Source organism: Elgaria multicarinata, chromosome 4, assembly GCF_023053635.1.
Source record: "Elgaria multicarinata webbii isolate HBS135686 ecotype San Diego chromosome 4, rElgMul1.1.pri, whole genome shotgun sequence".
Taxonomy (NCBI): domain Eukaryota; kingdom Metazoa; phylum Chordata; class Lepidosauria; order Squamata; family Anguidae; genus Elgaria; species Elgaria multicarinata.
The window spans coordinates 61,539,069-61,558,689 of NC_086174.1; the positions used below are offsets into that span (position 1 = coordinate 61,539,069).

General features: G+C 43.4%; 1 protein-coding gene across 1 annotated transcript in view; it reads right to left on the bottom strand.

Annotated features, from left to right (window-relative positions):
- Positions 1-5,089: 5,089 nt before the first annotated feature.
- PGBD5 (piggyBac transposable element derived 5) overlaps positions 5,090-19,621 on the bottom strand; it is a 67,424-nt gene continuing 52,892 nt past the window's right edge. Inside the window, exons 4-7 of the mRNA XM_063125654.1 lie at positions 13,689-13,869; positions 12,584-12,781; positions 11,337-11,442; positions 5,090-5,586 (exon numbers count right to left, since the gene is read on the bottom strand). Coding sequence (XP_062981724.1) covers positions 5,391-5,586; positions 11,337-11,442; positions 12,584-12,781; positions 13,689-13,869 — 681 coding nt within the window. The 3' untranslated portion in view covers positions 5,090-5,390. The remainder of the gene's footprint in view (positions 5,587-11,336; positions 11,443-12,583; positions 12,782-13,688; positions 13,870-19,621) is intronic.

Below are 19,621 nucleotides of genomic sequence, written 5' to 3' on the forward strand. Positions count from 1 at the left end.
CAAACACATAAATAGGGAAAGCTAAAAAGCAACAGGAGTCAGTGTCCTAGGGAACATTTATAGTTGTTGTCTAAAACAAAGCGAACTGTAGTACAACACTGGTCACTATAAAAGAGGGAGGGGCTCCTGCAGCTTTTAACTGTTGTGATGAAGATACTTTTAGCAGCCCTCAAGACACAAGAGAGAAGTATGGGTGGTACCCAATGGTGTCATTCCACAAGCAGAAGGGAAACCATTGGCAGAACAGATTTCCTCTTTCCCCCTGCAGCCAGCCATATACCCCCCAATTGGGAGACCCTCCAGAGCAGATTTGGGGTGAACATAAGGGATTATAAGAGGGAGGAAAGAATAGAGAAGTCTTGTTGTGCAAACAGAAGTGCAGTTGCACAAGTAGACTTCTCACACATCTGTTGGATCCAAACCCTTGTCACCTCCAATCCTGTCTCCCAGATATGACAATGATAGATCACGTGCTTCTTATGTTATCAGATCAAACCATTACTATTAACCTGACTATCCCAACTGGTCAGAGTTTTGAACTGATGTTGGCCTTCAAAGCATCTGTCTTTTTGTTGCATTTTGCAAACACTGAAAATCAGTTAATCTGGACTAAACATGTTGAGTCTGGGGGTATCTTTATAGACTAAGGTTGTCATGATCTACTCCAGCCTTCCTCAACCTGAACTCTCCAGACAGATAGTCCAACCCATCTGGAGGATGCCAGGCTGTTTGGGACTACTCTGAGTATTCCAATGGGTCTATTCTAAGTAGGGCTTAGGTTGGATTTTACCCAATGCCTTACAGCTCAGTCCTACGGATGTTACTCAGAACTAAATCTAACCATGTTCAGTGGAGCTTACTTCCAGGTATGCATGGATAGGAGCACAGCCTTAGACTTTAATAAGCTCTTTGTTGGTTTTGTTACAATAGACTGAAGTGGATGGAATTTAAATACACATTAGAAAACCCCTGATACAATTTAAGCAAATGATATATGTATGGGTTTTCTCCCCACACCACCAAAGCAAATTAAGGTGGACAGTGTGGAGTTTTCATCCAGCTTAGTGTATACATTGGTACTCATCTTACAACATGCAGGCTGTGTTCACACAGCCGTTATCAATATTCAGCGCTTATGGAAGGCCAGCACATATACTCTTGAACCTTTAATCTACCCTTCCCCAACCTGGTGCCTTCCAGGTGTGTTGGACAACAGCCCCATCATCCCCAGCAAGTAGGTCATTGACCATGATGGCTGGGGATGATGGGAGTGGCAAACAACCACATCTGCCAGACTCTGGGTTGGAGAAGGGTGCTTTAACCAATTCACTCCAGATGTAGTGGCTTTTGAGCCAGAGAAACATGTGGAACAACAACTAAAATACTATTCTGCAAGAAGGGAAATGTGCAAAAGAAAAACTACCACAGGAAGCCTACATTGTTTTAAATAAGGAAAGCAGTTAATGCACTTCAGCCTTCCACAAACTGATGCCCTCCAAATGTGTGGGTACTGCAACCCAGCCAGTACGGCATTGAGAGCTGTAATCCCACATATGGAGATTTCCAGGTTAGGGAAGTATGATGTATGTGATTCATAATGCTGAAATAGAAAACAAGATGGTTTCTATACAAGGAAAAGCAATGTTCCCATATCCTATGAACTATTATCTGAGAAAGAGAGCGAGAGAACATGGTTGGTTCCCTCTCGAATCTGGCTACACATTGAATAGGAAATGTGTACCAGAGCAAGGTGTGAAGAGCGGTGATCACCCACTCTGTATTTATGTCTTCATGGATCGCAAGCTAGATCAGCATGGGTTGCCCTGAGGCAATACCTGAACTTGGCAAAAGACTGATGATAGCCTGTTCTGTTCCCTGATGGGCCTGCACAGAAGCTAAGAAGGCTAGGTGATGGTCTGAAGAGAGGGCTCAAGAGGATTCCTTTTCCTCTAACCTGGAGGAGGGGACAAGGTGCCTGTGTTTGGAAAGAGCAACAGAGTGCAGTTTGAGTGAGTTTTGACTCTTGTCAGGGCCAACCCTACTGTTAGGCAGAGTGAAGCGGCCACCTCAGGCAGTAAATTTAGATATCACAAAGGCACAGCAATCGGTCAGTTATTTTGTTTATTGTTTGTTTGTTTGTTTGTTTTGTTGTTGCCAAGAGAGGTGTTTGTGGGAATTTCTGCCTATAGCAAGTGTATAATGTGAGTGGCCATGAAAGAACTTGGGGACTCAACAGAAAGCCCACAATGGTGCGTTCTCAAAGGAGATCTTTGGGTGGATCTAGACAGACAGCTCCTAGTGCTAACAATCTAAAGATACTGTGCAGCCATTCCGCCTTTCCCGCCTTACAGATTTTTATGTGTGCGCTAAGGAAAGAGATGGAAGAAAAGGTGGGAAAACACAGGAGGGTTACGTATGGAAGACATCATTGTCTGGGCTCCTTTTAAAATTATGTGTTTGAGGCAGGGCGACTGTTCAATAAAAAGCCTCATCTGGAAGCATCGTAAGTGGAAAATGTTTGCATTGAGATCATCCTCTATGCTGGCTGGGGGTGCTGGGAGTTGTAGTCCCAAACAACTGAAGGACACCAGATTAGGGAAGGGTGCTTTATGGCTTTGTGTGACAATTTGATCTACAAGTGGCCATTGTCTCCAGCACCAAAGGGAGAAGTGTATCATGGGATAGGAGGTTCTAGCAAAGTTGCATATTTTTGTTTGCACTTTTTTTTTCATGTCAGGATATGGTCATGTGGCAACACTGCACTCCTTGTTCTATTCTGAGTGTGAGGTGTGACCTGACAGATTTTAGGATGCCTTCATCAAGTATGAAGATGTGAACTGATTATGATTAGCAGTGCTTTCCCCCCCCTGCAAACGGCCCATACCACGAACTTTTTTCTGCAGCAGAGTGCCCAAAACGATGGCATCATAATGAAGAAAACACTTTGGGGAAATAGCAGAGGAAGTTGCCTTTAGCTCACCAAACCTTATGGTGCAATAAATCTGATGGTCTTTAAGATGCCATCGGGCTCTCTGTGGTCTTTGCCACAATAGACTTGTAGGCTTCCCTTGGAAAATCTGTAGCTTTAACTACAGTTTCACCACCAGTGTTAAATTCACTATTACCAAACCTAGCTAAATAATAAGAAACTTGGTGCTGGTCAAACTTAAAAATAGATGTATTTGGATATTTCTCAAGGAAATCTAGAAATGCTCTTTGGGCAACTTTTTTTGCTTTTTAGAGTAAACAGAAACTATATGCTTCAGAACATAAATGTGCCTCATCCATTTTTTCCGGAAATGGCCCATCAAACCCCCAATTCTGTCACAATGGCCCCTTTTAATTTCTGTATGTGCTCTGGGTTTGGGAGACAACTACATTTGTCTGTCCATGTCAATATGTGTCCATGGCTATAGATCCAGATAGATTAGATTTCATTCCTTTTACAAGATGCCACCCATTACCAAGATAATTTGCATAACATGCTTCGTCAAATCAACCCTTTCTATTTTCCTTTAGTGTTCTAGAGGCCAGTTCAAATGTACAGTTAAAAGAGAGCAAGATTTCTCACGTCTTGATGTCATAAGAGGCAATAGTGCCGGATAGCAGCTTCACACCTCCAATTGATAGCTGCATTGATTTGGGGGGGGGGGGGAGAAGACTGGCAGCCCCCTATTGAAGTTGTTTGATTTACTGAGCTATGGATTCAAGTTGTAATTAATGATGTGGTAATGAAAAAGTACACACACCATGCTTCTTTCTCCTGTTTCCTCCAACTTTTAACCTTCTACCATTGGAATCTTGCACCTACTGTATTGCTCACTGGTGCCATAAGCTCAACGCAATCTCCCTGTTGCACACGGCTTTGCACAAGCTTGTTGCTCTTGTGATGGCCGATGGTGTCAGCTTGGTCTTTTTATTTCTCTAGATGGGTAATTTTGTAAATGTATGACTATTACCAGAAGTCTCCAGTTCTAGTAAGTCCGACTGATTATCCCAAGTGTGCTACAGCAAAACATGTTTCTATGGGGGTCTATGCTTTCCTGCCACGTTGGTGTAAATATGACATCAACATGTATGGTAAATCAATCTCGACACGTTGGACAGAGTGGGGGAAAGCAGCACATTATATTTTGGTCTCAAACAAAAGATGTTCTCACACAACAAGGTGTTAGTGCTTCTAGTATGATGTGCATGTACAATTCAGATATAAGGGATGTATGTTTGCATCTGCAATGAGAGAGATCAACAGGAAGCCTTGTTTTCTCAGTTGTGTGCCCAGGTTATGGGGGACCTGGTTTGCTCGCACACAGTTACAGTCTGCAATGCAGAGAACAGGACTCTGGGTCTGCTTTCTTTTCCATGTGCAGTGGGATCATGCCCTCTTTTGCACACACGGCACAGCACGCAAGTCCCCTACTGCATATGTAAGATGGTCCTGAGATGGAGCCATATATGTTTATGCAAGTCTCAGGAGAAAATGAATATCCATCTAAAGTAAAGGTGGAACGGGTTCTTTGGATGATTGTCTTGTTACATTTCTCACACTATGTTGTGGGATTTGATGCTGGGAACAGAATGTGTCATGGTTACAATTAAATTAAATCTCTTATACTTTTGTTGCAGCGTCACTGAAGTCAACCTCAAAGCTCATGCAGAGTCCTGAGGTGCAAAAAGTGACTTTAGCTTTGATTGGTAAAGCCTCCAGTTCCTTTATATTAAAAAAGTGTTTATTTCCCCCTAAATTATATTCCCTTCTCCAATCCAAAACATTGCAAGAAAATAAAATCTTCATCAGTCCACTATGTCTCCATTGCCATTGCCTAAGAATAAGCTTGCAAAATAGATCTGTACATCTTTAAATATTTCTCTTCTAGCGACCTCTTCATCACGACCCCCTCACCAGGCACTGAGCATGCTCAGCCACGCGGTGGTGCATAGCGTTTACACTGTTTGCCAATCACACACAGCCTCAGAGAGGAATATGTTTGACTACAATGCCCACTCTGAACGGTTGAGACGCTTTAGCGGGGGATTGGGGGGTGGGAGGGAAGGGAAATCCCCCCCCCCGTGACAACTAACACCCTGTTTGAGAAATAGAATTAAGAAAGAGCTACTAACGTAAATTCACTTCTGATGCACAAGTGCCCTAAGCGCATCCACATGCGCAGCTGTCATATGGTGCTCTCGTTAGGGCCCATCATCAGGGCTGTTGACAAAGCCCCCAACACTCAAGTGACTTCCCGGGTCATTTTGTCACATGGGACCACGCACAGTTGGTGCGATGTGCAAGTCCCCCCATTTTGGCATTCCAGAGTCGTCTCCTCCTCCTCCTTCTCCTGGCCCTCTTCCGCTCTCCACTCCTGACCGAAGCCACACGGCACAATGCATCAATGACAAGGCGACGTCTCCTCCAAGCCCAGCAGCTCCTTGACAAGCCTCTCACCGAACTGCACTCGGCTGTACTTTTTCACGTGATAGGCGTCGGACATTTTGTACAGGATGTAGGCATTGTTGATGGCAATGCTGATGGCGAACCAGAACACTTGCTGCCAGGTCTTGTTGGGTTTATGAGAAATGAAATACCTAGAAAAACACAGAGAGAGGAGGGCGGGCGGAAAGAGAATTTGAATTGCCAGTAAAACGTTTCTAAGACAAGAAGGTCCTAAAAAGCACAGAATCCAGAAGCGTGACAGAATGTTCTTTCCCTACATCTTACATAAAAGAATGGTACATAATAGTGTACATTTTTGAATTTATTTCGTTTACTTTTAATTTAAAATTAATAAAGTAAAATTAATTTTATTTATTTCCCGGCTAATTTTTCCATAAGCAACTAGAGCTTGCAAAGTAGGAATAAAGCAGCCACTAACAGGTAAGTTTGACATGGTGTTTGTTTTCAAATACTGAGTGCCCTGGGTGTTCCTAATGCTTTTTAGACCAACATTCAGCTAAAACGGAGGTTGACAGCGATCTAGAAACAAGATGGTTAACTTTGTAACATTTTCTTGTGTTGTATAGCTCGGATGGGGAACTTAAGTCCTGTGGGCCAGTCTGTAGCCTAATTTCATCCAGCGGCATCTAGCATACTGCAGCATCTTGCATCCTTTCTCCTGTTTCCACGCCACCCTTCAGCCTTTATGAAGTTGCTCAGAATTCCGCCCCCCCCCCCCACTTGCCAGCTTGCCTTTGTAACGTAAAAATGAAAACCCTTGTGACTGTTTGTAGCAGTGTGAGGTGAGGCAACATTTCCTGGGAAATTGTCTATTCTTAAAGTAGCAGAGAGAGCAGTGGAGGCTGATGGCTCCAATGTCAGTGGGGCAGTGAATCTGGTCCGGGTTTTAGTCAGAGCCAGTCAGAACTCTAAAAGTGCGATCCAAGGTTTGAAGCCAGAGTTCTGACTAAAACATGGAGTGGATTCACCGCCCCACTGACATTGGAGCCAGAGCACTTCCAAAACACTGCCCCCTCCCCATCCACAAAAAAGTCACCCCCTTCTTTCACACAGCTGAAGCACAGCAATTCTGCTATGTCGCAAAGCAAAGGTGATGTTATCTCTGCCTCTGCCCACTGTTGCTGCCAGCCCTGACTGAATCCCAGAAGAAAAGGTTGCCCATCCTTGGGGTATAGTTATGCAAGGGAACTGCTGTTCAACAGCAGCCCTTTGAGCCATGCATCAGAGTACTACAGAAAGCCAGTACAGACCTGGCACATTTGTGCTTCCTGCAAAGCATCAATGGCAAAAGCACCGTGAAAGGCGCCAGTGGGAGATTAGGACAATTTTAAATGCTCCAAAGAAAGGCAATGCAAATTACTAAATTCCTGCTCTCAGTGGCCAGCATAGTAATCTTAATTTTGTGCTTCCACTGGGGGTAGCGAAAAGGAATCAGTATTTCTGCCAATCATCAAAATACCAGATCTTCTTTTAAATCAGAGCACTTGGCCAGTATGCTCTCTCTGGCCTTAGCTAGACCTAGCTGTCTAGTGGGATGGAGGGGTGAAGGTCTCGCAATTTTTTTATCATGAGATCTCCCCCGAGGGAGAGGTGTTGCGCCCGCCATTTTTAATTTTTAAAGAGACCGGCGCACATGAGCATTCGTGTGCAAAATGTAAGTACTTCTTAAAAAATAATTATTTTCCCCACTCACCCCACCCCAGCCCTGTGCATGGCGAGGAACTACAAAGGGCCGGGACAAACTGCAGCACCCAGCCACACATTCCGTGATCTTGGGCTCAGCCCGAGACCATGGAAAAACTGGGCCTAAAGTGTAGGGTGAGGTCTCCGGGCAAGGGAGGGATCATCCCTCCCTCATCCTGGGATCTCCTATGCGTCACATTGGATACACAGGGACGATCCTGGGGATCACCCTGTCTAGCTAAGGCCTCTGTCTCTCTAGGTGATTTCACATGACAATCTCTCTCTCTCTCTCTCTCTCTCTCTCTCTCTCTCTCTCTCTTTCCACAAAATGATGTTTTCCAAGCAGCTCAAAACACACTCCACGTGAAATTAGGTTATGTGAATGACCTAACGAACACTGAAGTTCCAGCTCGATAAAGTTAGCCATGTCTCAAAAGTTCATCTAAAAGCAATATCCCTCCCTCCCTCCCTCCCTCCCTCTCCTGCTGGAAGTTTGATTCTTCACTATACTTTCCAGTTTTAATTCAGTAAGATGGAGTGAACGGAATCCCCAGGTGTTGCTTTGTAAGACCATTTTTCTCAAGACTGTATTATTTAAAATGAAGGATCATATGGAGCGTCAGCACCAGGCGTATGAGGACCCAACACACCTGACCTTTCAAGGATGGCTCAGATGGAGATCTACCCCTTGTTTTCTAATCTGTGCAACTTTACTGCTTGCTTTTTAGCCTAAGTGCACTGGGCATACCGCTAAGCTGTTTTAAAGGTCTGCTTTGAATTGCTTATACTCTGCTCTTCCTCTGAGAAACGTAATAAAGTTGTTCCTGGAAGTGGTGTTGGCTGGGGAGAAGGTTTTATGAAATGCTTTAGAAAGACTCACAAATGTATTCTTCATTTGCAGTAGAGGTTCCTTCACTGTGCTGTTTAAAAAACCCCAATGACATAGTCTTCATTTAAGCACCTTTATCCAAGGGCCAGGTTGGATGGGTCCTTGGCAGGGGGTTCTGGCACCCCCCTCCTGAGTGCCACTCCCAGTGCTCCCCCCGCAAAGCTTATCATGAGTGGACAGGGAGAGGCGGAGGTGCTGAGAGCAGCATTGTTCCAGCTACTGGCCATTTGTCCTCTTTTACAGAGAGCAGTCCTCTGTTTGAAGGGCTGCCAGACAATCGTCCTCTCTTTGAAAGGCTACTGGGTAGGCCTGATTGCTCAGTCTGCTGTTCATATGCTAACTGTTGATGGGCAACAGTCTTTAAACCGGATAAGGCAGCCCTTTCAATGGAGGACAGTCCTCTGGCAACCTTTGATACAAAGGACCATCCTCCATAAAAGGACACATGGCCACCCTAAGATAATTAGTGTAAATAAAATGATGGACTCTGTACCAACTTACTACAGTGTGCATATTCCAGACTGGTGTTGCGAAAGGAGCACACCTGCTGAGCTGGCCAAACCAAATGGCTCTAGTGTACCATATCATTGTTTTCAGTATGGTTCCTAAGAGAGTTGCATAAAGGATTTCAAATGCCCCTTGAAACATGGTCTAAGGAAGCGATGTCTAAACGTGTTTTTGCCAAGTCCTCTCCCCTTGCTGTAGAGGCTCTGACCCAATGCCAGCTCCATCCTCTGCCCCACTTCCCAGCCAGCAAGACACTTGGCTCACAAAGCTTCTTTCCGCTTTGTGTCGGTGCCATTTGTGCACTTTTTACAGCTAAGCTCTTTCCATGAAAGAAGTTGTTGTCCTTGCTTGTTACACATACATCAACATTGCTGCTATTGTCAAAGAGGATCGGGGACACTTCCCTTGTTCTTTTAAGAGGGAGATTTCTTCATAATGCAGGGAAGTTTCTGCATGTATCAGCTTCTTTATTTGGTAGCCGATCGCCACTACAATTTGCAAGATTCAAAATAGGTGAACAGCCTCGGAGGTAGCTATGACCTGTTGAATACAGTCTTTTGTACACCAAGAGCCAATTCAACTCTATGAGCTCCATCAGACGAGCATTTTATTGCATGCTTGTTACTGGGGACGATGATATCTGCCTCCCGTGTGCCTCCCGCCCCTTCTAGCCTTCTTTGTGGCACAAAAACAAAACAAAAAAAACCCCACCCCAGTAAGTCCAACTTATTTTTTGAGATGGAAGTTGCTGCTATTTCCTACTGTGTGCAGGAGAAGCAGCGCAATCAAAAAAGGTCCACTGAATGGGCCTTGAGGGCCTTGTTTACTTCCTCTTTCGAAAGAGGAAGTAATGAGGGACAAACGCGCAGGTGGAGAAATGACGGTAAGCAAACGCGATTTCCCCCCATGTGATAAAGCTCTATGAAAAGCAGGCAGTGTACAGCTTGCTCTGGTCCATACCACTTCAGAATCCAGGCAAAGAAATCACATTTTATAATGTGAAAATAGAACACGCAAAACTAGATTAGTACAAAATAAAAATGATCTACATCCTTTAAATGCAAAACCACAAAGACATTTCTAGGAGATGGGGTGGAAAGTTAAACACATTTATCTAAACCCAATTATCTATCTCTTTGCTACGAAGCCAGAAATTGCACAAGAATTGCCTCATTCACAGAATTTCACTGGGGAGGGGGCATCCAGACATTGCTATCTTCTGTTTGTGGCCTTCCTCTGTTTTCTTACTGTGGCTTCCACCTATTTCTTAGCAGAAAAAACTTCCATTAAATAAGAAAACACGGAATAGCTGCATAATGCCTTCTCATTGACAGTGCTAGGAACCCTCCATCCGGAAGCACTTGCTTGTTTGATGTGGCTGCTGCCATTTTGCAGTGCCTAAACTCCATTTTGGGAGCCAGCGAACCTTGCAAAACAGCCAGTTCTACTAGAATCTGTACGAGGCATTTCCTTGGTTGCATCCTCTCTGTCACAGCCAAGGGAACATGTTTGTAGATTCTGGCCAGCCTTTCCCTTCCTGGCATTCCCAATTGAAATGCTAATCGATGCGTTGCCAGGCAGAGGTGTGTCCTTTGCCCAGCTCTGGAGCCTGACGTGATTAATGTCTTGCACAACTCTAATTGGCTTCTCGCAAGTCCTGGCTCTGCCTTATAGGGATATCGATTGCTCCATGTTGCAAGGGGTAGTGACAGACACCCTTTGCTCAATTGTAAAGGGTTTAGTTTGTTTACTAAAAGGGAGAAGGGGCTTGCTCTCTCTCTTTCCCCTTTGTGCGTTCTCCCTGATAATACCTTCTTCAGGTGTCACACTTGGGCTGAAGCTATTCCAGAACATAGACAACATGTGGCTGAAGCCATCTTGGAATGGCCTGAAAGAACTTTTGGAAGATATATGTAATCTACAGCTCTGCTTGGTAGCTAGATCTTAGAGCTTTTCTACATGACGCTGTTACTAGCTATATCCACTTTTGGTTTCGTCACAGAATTGAGATCTGAGCACTACGCGAAGAGTGTTTGCTTTTCTGCTACATAACCTCTAGGTGGCACTGTGGATAACGAAATAGCACAAATACACAAGAGGAAATTATGTCACCATGACAGCTTCAAACACAATGGGGTTTTTCACATGAGGAGAACATTAGGCAAGGCATATTATACCTAACTGAGGACAGTCCTCCTTTTGAAGTCATGGGCTGGCCAGTCAAAGTTCAATTTAAAGTCCAAGAACCATATTAAGAAGGGAGAGTTAGGATGTGAAGTTGTCTATCAACAGTTCACACCTGGACTGCAAATTGAGTAGGCACACACAGGTCACCTGATCATAGTCTTCCCCATTATGCTGAGATGTGTTGCATTGCTATTTAAATTAAAATCATTATTTCTAAATTTGCACCTAGACAGATAAATTAACACATACACATGTGTGTCCTCTTTTTTGGTGATGCATTTCCTCTCATTTGTCACAGACGTACATGCAGAGTGAAGTGGTATGGATTTAACCCTTGGCCACAAACTAAAACAAATCCACATATAGCCACTTTACCTCAGAGTTACCCCCGGGGAGCCTCAGATTAGCTGAAGATACATTTTTAACTCTGTTTTTTCAGTCCATTTCTTCTAGACAGTCTCTAGAGAGTCAGCACTACTGCTCTGTGTTTGATTCTGCTGTCAGTGCCAGATTCAGTGAAGACAAAATCAGGTATCTATTCCCCCCCCCTGAAAATCTGAGAGAAGTTCCATTATGCTAACAGTACTATAAGGTTCATGCTCACTGCTTACTTACTTGCTGTATTTGTCATCATATTTGCAAATATAACTAAGATGAGCAGCGAAAGCTTCTACTGCCAGCGGGCAGGGGATCTCTCCACTTTTCCTCTTAATTATAACACCTATTTCAATAAAAATAAAAGGAAAAACACAATTTGTTGCCACTTGTAGCTAGCCATCATTAACTTGGTTAAAACACAGTGAGCTGGTTTGCATGATACAACAGCCCACGGTGGCTTAATTTACCCAAGGGGGCTGTTGCATTGCACCTGTGGGTACCAGGTTTGCATGGTTCCTGCAGGTAGCTGACTTGTTGTGTTGTGCAAACCCAGGAAGCAGGGGTTGTCTGAGGGTTAGACAACTTCAAATAACCCAAGAACAAGCCATATGCAATCAAACAAGTGTCTAGTTACTAGCCAAAGATAAAAAAAATGCAAATAACTGCCTATGTCAGCAGTTCAGTCAGTGGAGACTGCTCCATTAGATATATTTTTTAAGTTTGATGAATCAAACAGCCATACATTTAGAAAGTAACCTCCATAGGATGGAGGCTTGCATTTTTTGTTATGCCTCTCTGTACACCAAAGGTACTACATAAATACATAGAAGCTATAGTATTGGATTCAAGGTTTTCCTAGAGTCCTTCTCAGTCTCCAAAGAAATGGTTAAATACTTGTAGATAGGCCCATATTATTAAAATGCCACAGAGATTTAAAGAATATGTTACTTTTTAACATAGGAATAACTGCTGTGAATTTGCTATTATCCACATATGTGCATTAACTAGCTAACCCAATTGAGTTCAATGGGACTTAACTCCAGGTATATGCAGTGGAGGCTGGTGGCTTTGATGTCAGTGACTGAAATGTGGACCGGATTCACTGCCCCACTGACATCGGAGCCGCCAACCTCCACCAGGTATATGTGTACACCATTGCATCCTAATTTTCCTCTTACAACAGGGAGGGGCAACCGGCAGCTCTAGGACTACATGCAGCCCTCAGCCTCATTTCTAGCGGCCCTCGGACTCATTTCAAAAGCCCTCTTTCAGTCCTTGGGCGAGAGTGATCTGTCCCTTTCTTGGCAACCCACTGGGTGAGAAGAAAGAGATCGAGAGGAAAAAAAGCAGGCAACAGAAAGAGAGAGAAATGGAGAAAAAGGTGACTCCAAGGACTGTAACCTGCATTATACTCCATCATTTGGAGTTGGGGTCCAACTCCTTCTAGCACAAGACCAAGTCACATAGGTGCACAGGCCACTCACCTTGTTGAACTGGAGAATAAGCATTGGTCAAAAACCGAAAATAGCCTTTATTGTACCAGCAGATCAAGGACATGTTTCCTTTCATCTTTATCCTGTATTGTCCTCGAGATTGAGGAGCATCTGAGTTGTTTAGCATAGATGGAGGCAGGCCCGTGCAGTCACTTTTTCTTGCACTTAGCAACCCACAGCAATAAATCTCTGCAAACGGAGGATGACAAAACATTTCTATTAGCAAACTACCTTGCGGTTCCAGAGTGGAAAAGAACAGAGTCATCTGTTGACCTACCAGACTGGAAGAAGCTAGCAAGCTGTTGGTCATCCAATGATGTACAATTTTCAGAAGGAAATTCTTCTTATCTCAATAAAACATTCCAGACAATACTGAAGCCCAGAAGAATTGTCTGATTAATTGTCTACAGTGATGGAGATACTTTCAATGGAGAATACTGATTGGAAATGTGAACACCAAAGAAGGCGGTCTCCTTAGATGTTCCCTGCTCCCTGCCAGCTGCTCTCCCTCACTCCCAGCTGTGATTATATATCTTGTTGCTTAGCCACATAAAGTTCTTCTCATATCTTGAACTTCCAGCGTACAAAGTTGTTCTCAAAGCTCAGAACCTCCAGTGTGTCATAGCTCAGAACCTCTATGCCACCCATTGCCTTAGTGTTTTATATAGAGAGATTGGAATTGTTTTTAATGTTGTATTTTAAATGTGATTTTAATATTTATATGTGAACCACTTAGGGATTTTATTATATTTAGTGTTATATCAATAATAATAATAATAATAATTCCTCCATTTCAGGTGCATTTCAAGTGCTCAGAGATGCTATCTCACTACAGTTTGGCCACTCTCCCCTAATTCACTGATTTCATTCACATTATTTTCTCATTCTAAACTTCATAAAATGGAAATGCCTCTATGGTCAACATTGCACAAGGGGCCAGCCAGATTTAGCGGTTGCAGGAAAAAACCCCAAAGAGCCCTTGTGGCACCTTAAAAGACTGGCAATATTAACGTGGCATTGGATTTTGTGAACTGGATCTCCCCCGCCCCTCAGAGGTCCTTTGTTGATCAAAGTGAATGTGTAGCCCGGCACAAACCTTGCTTCTCAAACTCCTCAAAGAGATTCAGACTGGTGATGCTGGGGCCTGTGAAGATGATGTAGTTTTTCCCTGCAGCATTCTGGCAAAGGCTCTTGGCCACCATGCTGTGGAGTTGGGTCTTGTTCTTCAAAGCTTCCAGACCTTCAGTCCCACTTCCTTCTTTCAGGTGGACATAGATCTTAAGAACCAAGCCAGGAGGGAGTGGGGAGGGGAGGAACAGCAGGGAGAAAAGTCAATGTTTAAGAAAGGCTCATGGTCACCTTCTTGCCCTCTTATTAGGAGATGAACTAATAATTACCAAGTGGCCTCTTGGTCCTTTAATCCTTCTGCTGGAATAGCAACAAGGAATGCCATTCCATACCTGAGCAAACAAGTATTATTTGAAGAAAATGCCCTCTTTTGAACTGGTCTGTTTTCAGAAATCATTAGAATTTTATCTGTGGAAAGAGCTACTGAGTTTGAAATGTGAAGGAGTTTGTTTCTGGTTGTCTAGATAACAATGCACCCTTTGCAGTTCTCTGCTATTGCTTTTGGCCTGTGTTAGGAAACACATCAGAAATGCTTCATCTTGCTATGGAGCTTGAAAATACATCTGTATTTCACTAATACATCTTAGACGTTGGACGGCCATATTCTCGGTGGCTGACCCCAGGCTCTAGAAATCCCTGCTGAGGGAGCTCAGACTAGCTTCATCTCTGTCGACCTTCTGTCTTCAGGAAAATACGTTTTTATACAGTCAAGATTTTGACTTTTAAGCTGGCTTGTTTGCTGAAGTAGGTTTTTACTGATGAGTGCTCTTTATTTCTTTCCTTTTTTTAATGGATGTGTTCTTAATTCTGTTTTTAATTGGTTTGGGGTTTTTTTTAGGTTTTAATTATAATTGTTTATTTTATCTGTGTTTTATTATTTTTAGCCACCTTCAGCATGATTTTTTAAGAGGAAAGGCAGGATAACAGTGTAATAAATAAATACATATTTAGGATTGCAAGGTGCTGCTTCAGTTGAGGCACATCCCTTATTTTATCCTTGTGTTTTAAGGATGCATCATCTCCCCAAACCAAACCAAAGCATCTCCTCCTCCTCCTCCTCCTCCTCCTCTCTCTCTCTCTCGCACACGCAGGTCCCTCTATAACTAGATCCAGCAGCTCCCCAATGGCCCTTATATGCAGGGCTTTCCTGTGGCTTACTTGATTGAACTTGGTTTTATGATTCTTGTTAAAGTGACATAATCTTAAAATATAAGCTGATGAGCCAGTAGCAATATATTGCTTTCATATAGAAACTTATGTTTTAAGAAGGAATGCAGTAGACAGGGTTTAAATTAAGGAATCTGCTCTGTATTTCACTGATTCAGTTTTATTTGACCGGGGGCTGTTCTATGCCACTACATTGTTGTTTGGCATTAATGTTCGTTATGCTCTAGCTCAGTGGTGGAGAACATGTGGCCCTTCTAGGCGTTGTTGGACTGCAACTCCCATCAGCCCTAGCCAGCAAGGCCAATGGTGAGGGGTTATGAGAGTTGCAGGCCAAAACATCTGGAGGGCCACAAATCCTGATGTCAGTGCAGCCATGATGCTTGTACTTCTTTTTAGACTGATTCATGCGTCACTTCCCGGGCATAAACAGCTGCCAGGGAAACAGCACTGTCCTCAGTCATATTTTTAAAGCCAATTTTCACAGACATTAAAGCTGTCTGGATAATAGCAGTAATAATCTGTGCCCAAACTTGATGAGTTGGCCTCATGCTTGGCAGGGAAGGTTTCCCACATGACTCTCATGAGTGGATATTTTTTAAGCCATGCTTTAATTAACACTTGGAACAAATTTCTCTGACATTCAAGGAGAGAGATCAGTAAAGCTGCAAGTGTGATTTAGAAGAGTGACACCAACTGGAAATGGGCTGTGGTGGAAGGAAGCTGTTGGAGCCTTCTCCACTCATGAAACGTGGATGATGCAATGAAACACGGACAATGCAACTGCTCTGGTTTCATTTTTACAAGATTTATATTTTCATGGAGCTCTACTTTAGGGAGATGCATTTCTTAGATACAGGGACCTCCATCTATATGTAGGGAACAAATGGTTCTCTGATGCAACATGGATAGAGACAGATGGCTAACCATCCTGTAACTCTGCCCTTGAAAAGGAAATTCACCCCAGGCTTATATTTTTGCTCTCTCAAAGCAGAACAAGTAAATCAATTAGGACTTAATGAGAGACCCAACAAGCTTATTCATAACATGAGGACATTCAAAGTCATCCCAGTTTTAATATATCACCGTTTCAATTCTGTGCAATTCTGACATTCTCTGACATTAGCTTACCCCAGGATCATAAAGAATTCCAATTTCATGTAAAAGGGGTAACAGGGAGAAGAGAAAGGAAAGAAAAATGGGAAATTTGACACCCACCCACCCTCTCTCTCTCTCTCTCTCTCTCACACACACACACACACGCCAACTCAATGCCATTTTAGATAGTATCAATATAAATCAGTCTCAAGACTCCAGAAGCAAGACTCTGGGAAGACTTGAGAAGTTAGCAGTACTCAGCACTCCTGACATCATAAAGAAAAGACCAGAATGGCTCATAGCTCTCACTTCCTTTTCCCATTTGGAAGCTGCCATTTGAGTGGCAGGCCTGTGCAGCAGCCGCCAGAGTAGTCCCTACGTGGCTTAATTAAATTGGAAACATGAAGTGCCCATTAAATGGCATTTGGGACTGCACCCACTTGGACAATTATTATTCTAGTGTCTCATTTGGAATTTAATTCCTCAGTCCTGCAGTTATTGATAAGTTGGAAGAGATTCAAAGAAGAGCTGCAAAGTTGATCAAGGTTAATCCTATGAAGAAAATGGAATATATTTAGCTTAGGTAGAGTAAGGTTGAGGGAAGGCAGTTACCTAATATTTAGAAAGGTATCAAGCTAGAAAACAAATAAACCATTCTTCACCCTTGCCTGTCAAGGACATGATAGGAAACAACCATTTTAAATGCCAAGGAAGAAAGTTTCCTGACTATAATAGCAATGCAATGATGGAACATGTTGTTTTAAGTAACTATAGCTCCTCTTTCATTCACAAGGAAGGTTGGACCCAAAGATGCTTCAGTCGGGAGTGTGTGCTTGGCTAGAAGATGTACACTGGGTGCTTCGAAGCCTTGTAATTGGAGTGGGTCCTTGCCTGGGCAACAGCCTGATTCTGGCTTGTCTGTTTGGCTTTCAGCTTCTAACTCTGCCTGCCTCTTCATCCATTTTGGGGTCTCCCTACCTGGCTTCTTTCCTCTCCCTTCCCCTCTTGACTACTTGCTCCTTTGCATTCCTGCTCCATCCTTCTTCACATGGTCCTCTTGGAATTCTGGCCTGTGGCTGACGCTGCCTCTAGGCTGACCCAAGTTCTGCCTTGGCCCTCCTGTGCGCTTTGTCCTTCCCAACTATCAGCATTCTGTGTGTTCAGCTACCTGCTCTCACTAAACTATGCAAAGGAATGGAGATCTCCACTCACATTCAAGGTTGTCATCAATGAGTCTTCCCCTTGTCACCTACTGAACTGATTTGGTGAGGAAAGTCATGGCTGCAGACAGGTCAAATATTAATTGCTGCAATACACTTAGGATTCCTCTAGATCAGGGATGTGGACCTTCTGGCCCACAGAGCCTCCTTGGGTACCTCCAGGAGGCAGGGCTTTCCTGGAGGAATCCCCACTGTGATCTCCAACCAGGGATCGGTTGATAACAATGCGGATTCCCCTGCACACTGCTCCCTCTCCCAAATGGGAAGGGAAACAGCACACAGTCGGTGTTCTCAAGCTGGGGATAATGGTGGGGAGATGGGGAGCAATTGGCTGGTACTGGGAGATGTGGCTGATCTTCCCAGTTCTGGACAAGTCCTTGTGTGTGCAGTATACACTACCCCATGGGACACCTTGTGAAGCCAGGAACTAGGAGAGTGCTGAAGGAGGGGCCCAGGGAGCTTCGGCTATTGGGGGGTATAAAAATGAAATAAATAAATAAATAAATAAATAAATAAATAAATAAATAAATCTCATCGACACAGCATAATAAATCCTTTGCAAATTCTACTACTAACAGTGTACAGGAGAAAAGGGCCCTTATTGAAGTTAATTTATAATCAAGATTTCGGCTGTTCAACTCAGTCCAATACTTGGGTTTGGATCCAGATATAAACATACTTAGAGTAGACCCCCTGAAATTAATGGGATTTTAGTTAGTTCCGACTAACTTAAGTCCCATTGATTTAAATGGATCTATTCTAAGCATGACTAAATCTGGATCCAACCCTAGTGCAAGTTCCATGCTCCCAAGGGGACAGTTGACTTCTTGAAGGCCAGGGCTCCTCTTCTACATACCAGACATGCCATTGAGGGTCTGCTATTCAAAGACAAGAAGTGAAACTAATATGCTGGGGATCTTCAAGCCTTTGGGCGAACTAGAAGCAGTTCTCTGGATCCTCACCTACATTTGTATAAATCGTTTTGTTCGGATTATACACTCCTAGGGATAGTGGCAGAGAGACTACCTTTCTTCTCATTTAGCTCAATTATCTCCTTTTAGGAACCCATCATTTAGACTTAACCAAAGCTCCTTTTGGGTACATCAAGCAAATTATTGTTTTCCTCCTGCACAGATCAGCAGGCATTCTCCAAATAAATGGTTGACTTCCACACGGCTTTTGTATAAATGCACTGGGGAGGTCGTCAACTTAAAAGCTGAAGGCAGTATTTAAGTCTACAAACACTGGGCTGATGGTGATCTCACATCTGTTCTTGCAGCCATGATATTGATGGTTTTGCACTCTGAAGTGTTCATTTTCACAACTTTTCTAAAACCCTTTCTCACCAGACCCTTTCGAATAAGGAGACAGAGCTGTCGAGATGCGTACAGACAAAGGCTCTTGAGATTATTTTGGAAATTATTTGGATGCAAGCCAAATACAAGTTTCAATTTCACTATTTGACTCAAGCTGTTGAGTTTGATCCTGCGATGTGCCAAGTGTCATCCATTTTCATTGACTTTGACAGTTTGAAGATGTATGTTAATGGAGATGGCCTAAGGGCAGAAAATGAATTATATTTAAAGCCCAGTATATTTGGATTTCTTCCAGCATGTCTATATTCTGAACAGATCTGCTGTCTAACCTGTTGACATTTCTCTATACCTATTCCCCTTCAATGCCAAGGTCCATGCAGGTCAATTGAAAAGCCGGCACTTATAATACCTCAGTCAAATGATCCATTAATGGAAGAAACCAGAGACTGTGATGAAGGAGTTGAAGATGTAGTTACTGGGAAGTGGAGCAATGCTAGCTTAAAAACTGGTGAAGAAGGCAAGATATGAACTCCGCTAGTTCAGAACCCCATGACCCATTAAAAGCCAAGACCAACCCCCTCTGAAATTTGAACCCAGTTTGTAATTGATTCTTTACCATCACTGTCATCCAGCCCTTCCTACCAATTCCTTTCCCCTTCCTAAACAAAGATATCTCTGTGAATGGGAGGAACTGGGCTTACTAGAGACAGCGGAGGCCTTGTAGGCCTCATCCTTAAGCTCTGGATACTCGTGCTCAGAAATGACATTTCCTGCTGGAGTTCGTAGTTTCCTATGCCTCCCGGCCTAATTCACTGAATCAGGAGTCATAAGATATTCCAACTTCGCTTGTATAAGAGAACATCTGCTTGACTGGCAGGAAGAGCTGGAGATGAACTCCCTTAGATTGGCTGTTCTTGTAATTTTTGTGATTTCTCACTTCACCTTATTGGTTCTTGCAAGGATTTTTTGCTAGGGAAGATACACTAAACATTTCTCTTCTTACTGAAGGTCTTGGGGAAGTTTAAACTGAACATGAATAAAAATGTTGAAGAGCACTGGGCCCAGGACTGAGCCCTGCGGTACCCCACTCATTGCCTCTCCCC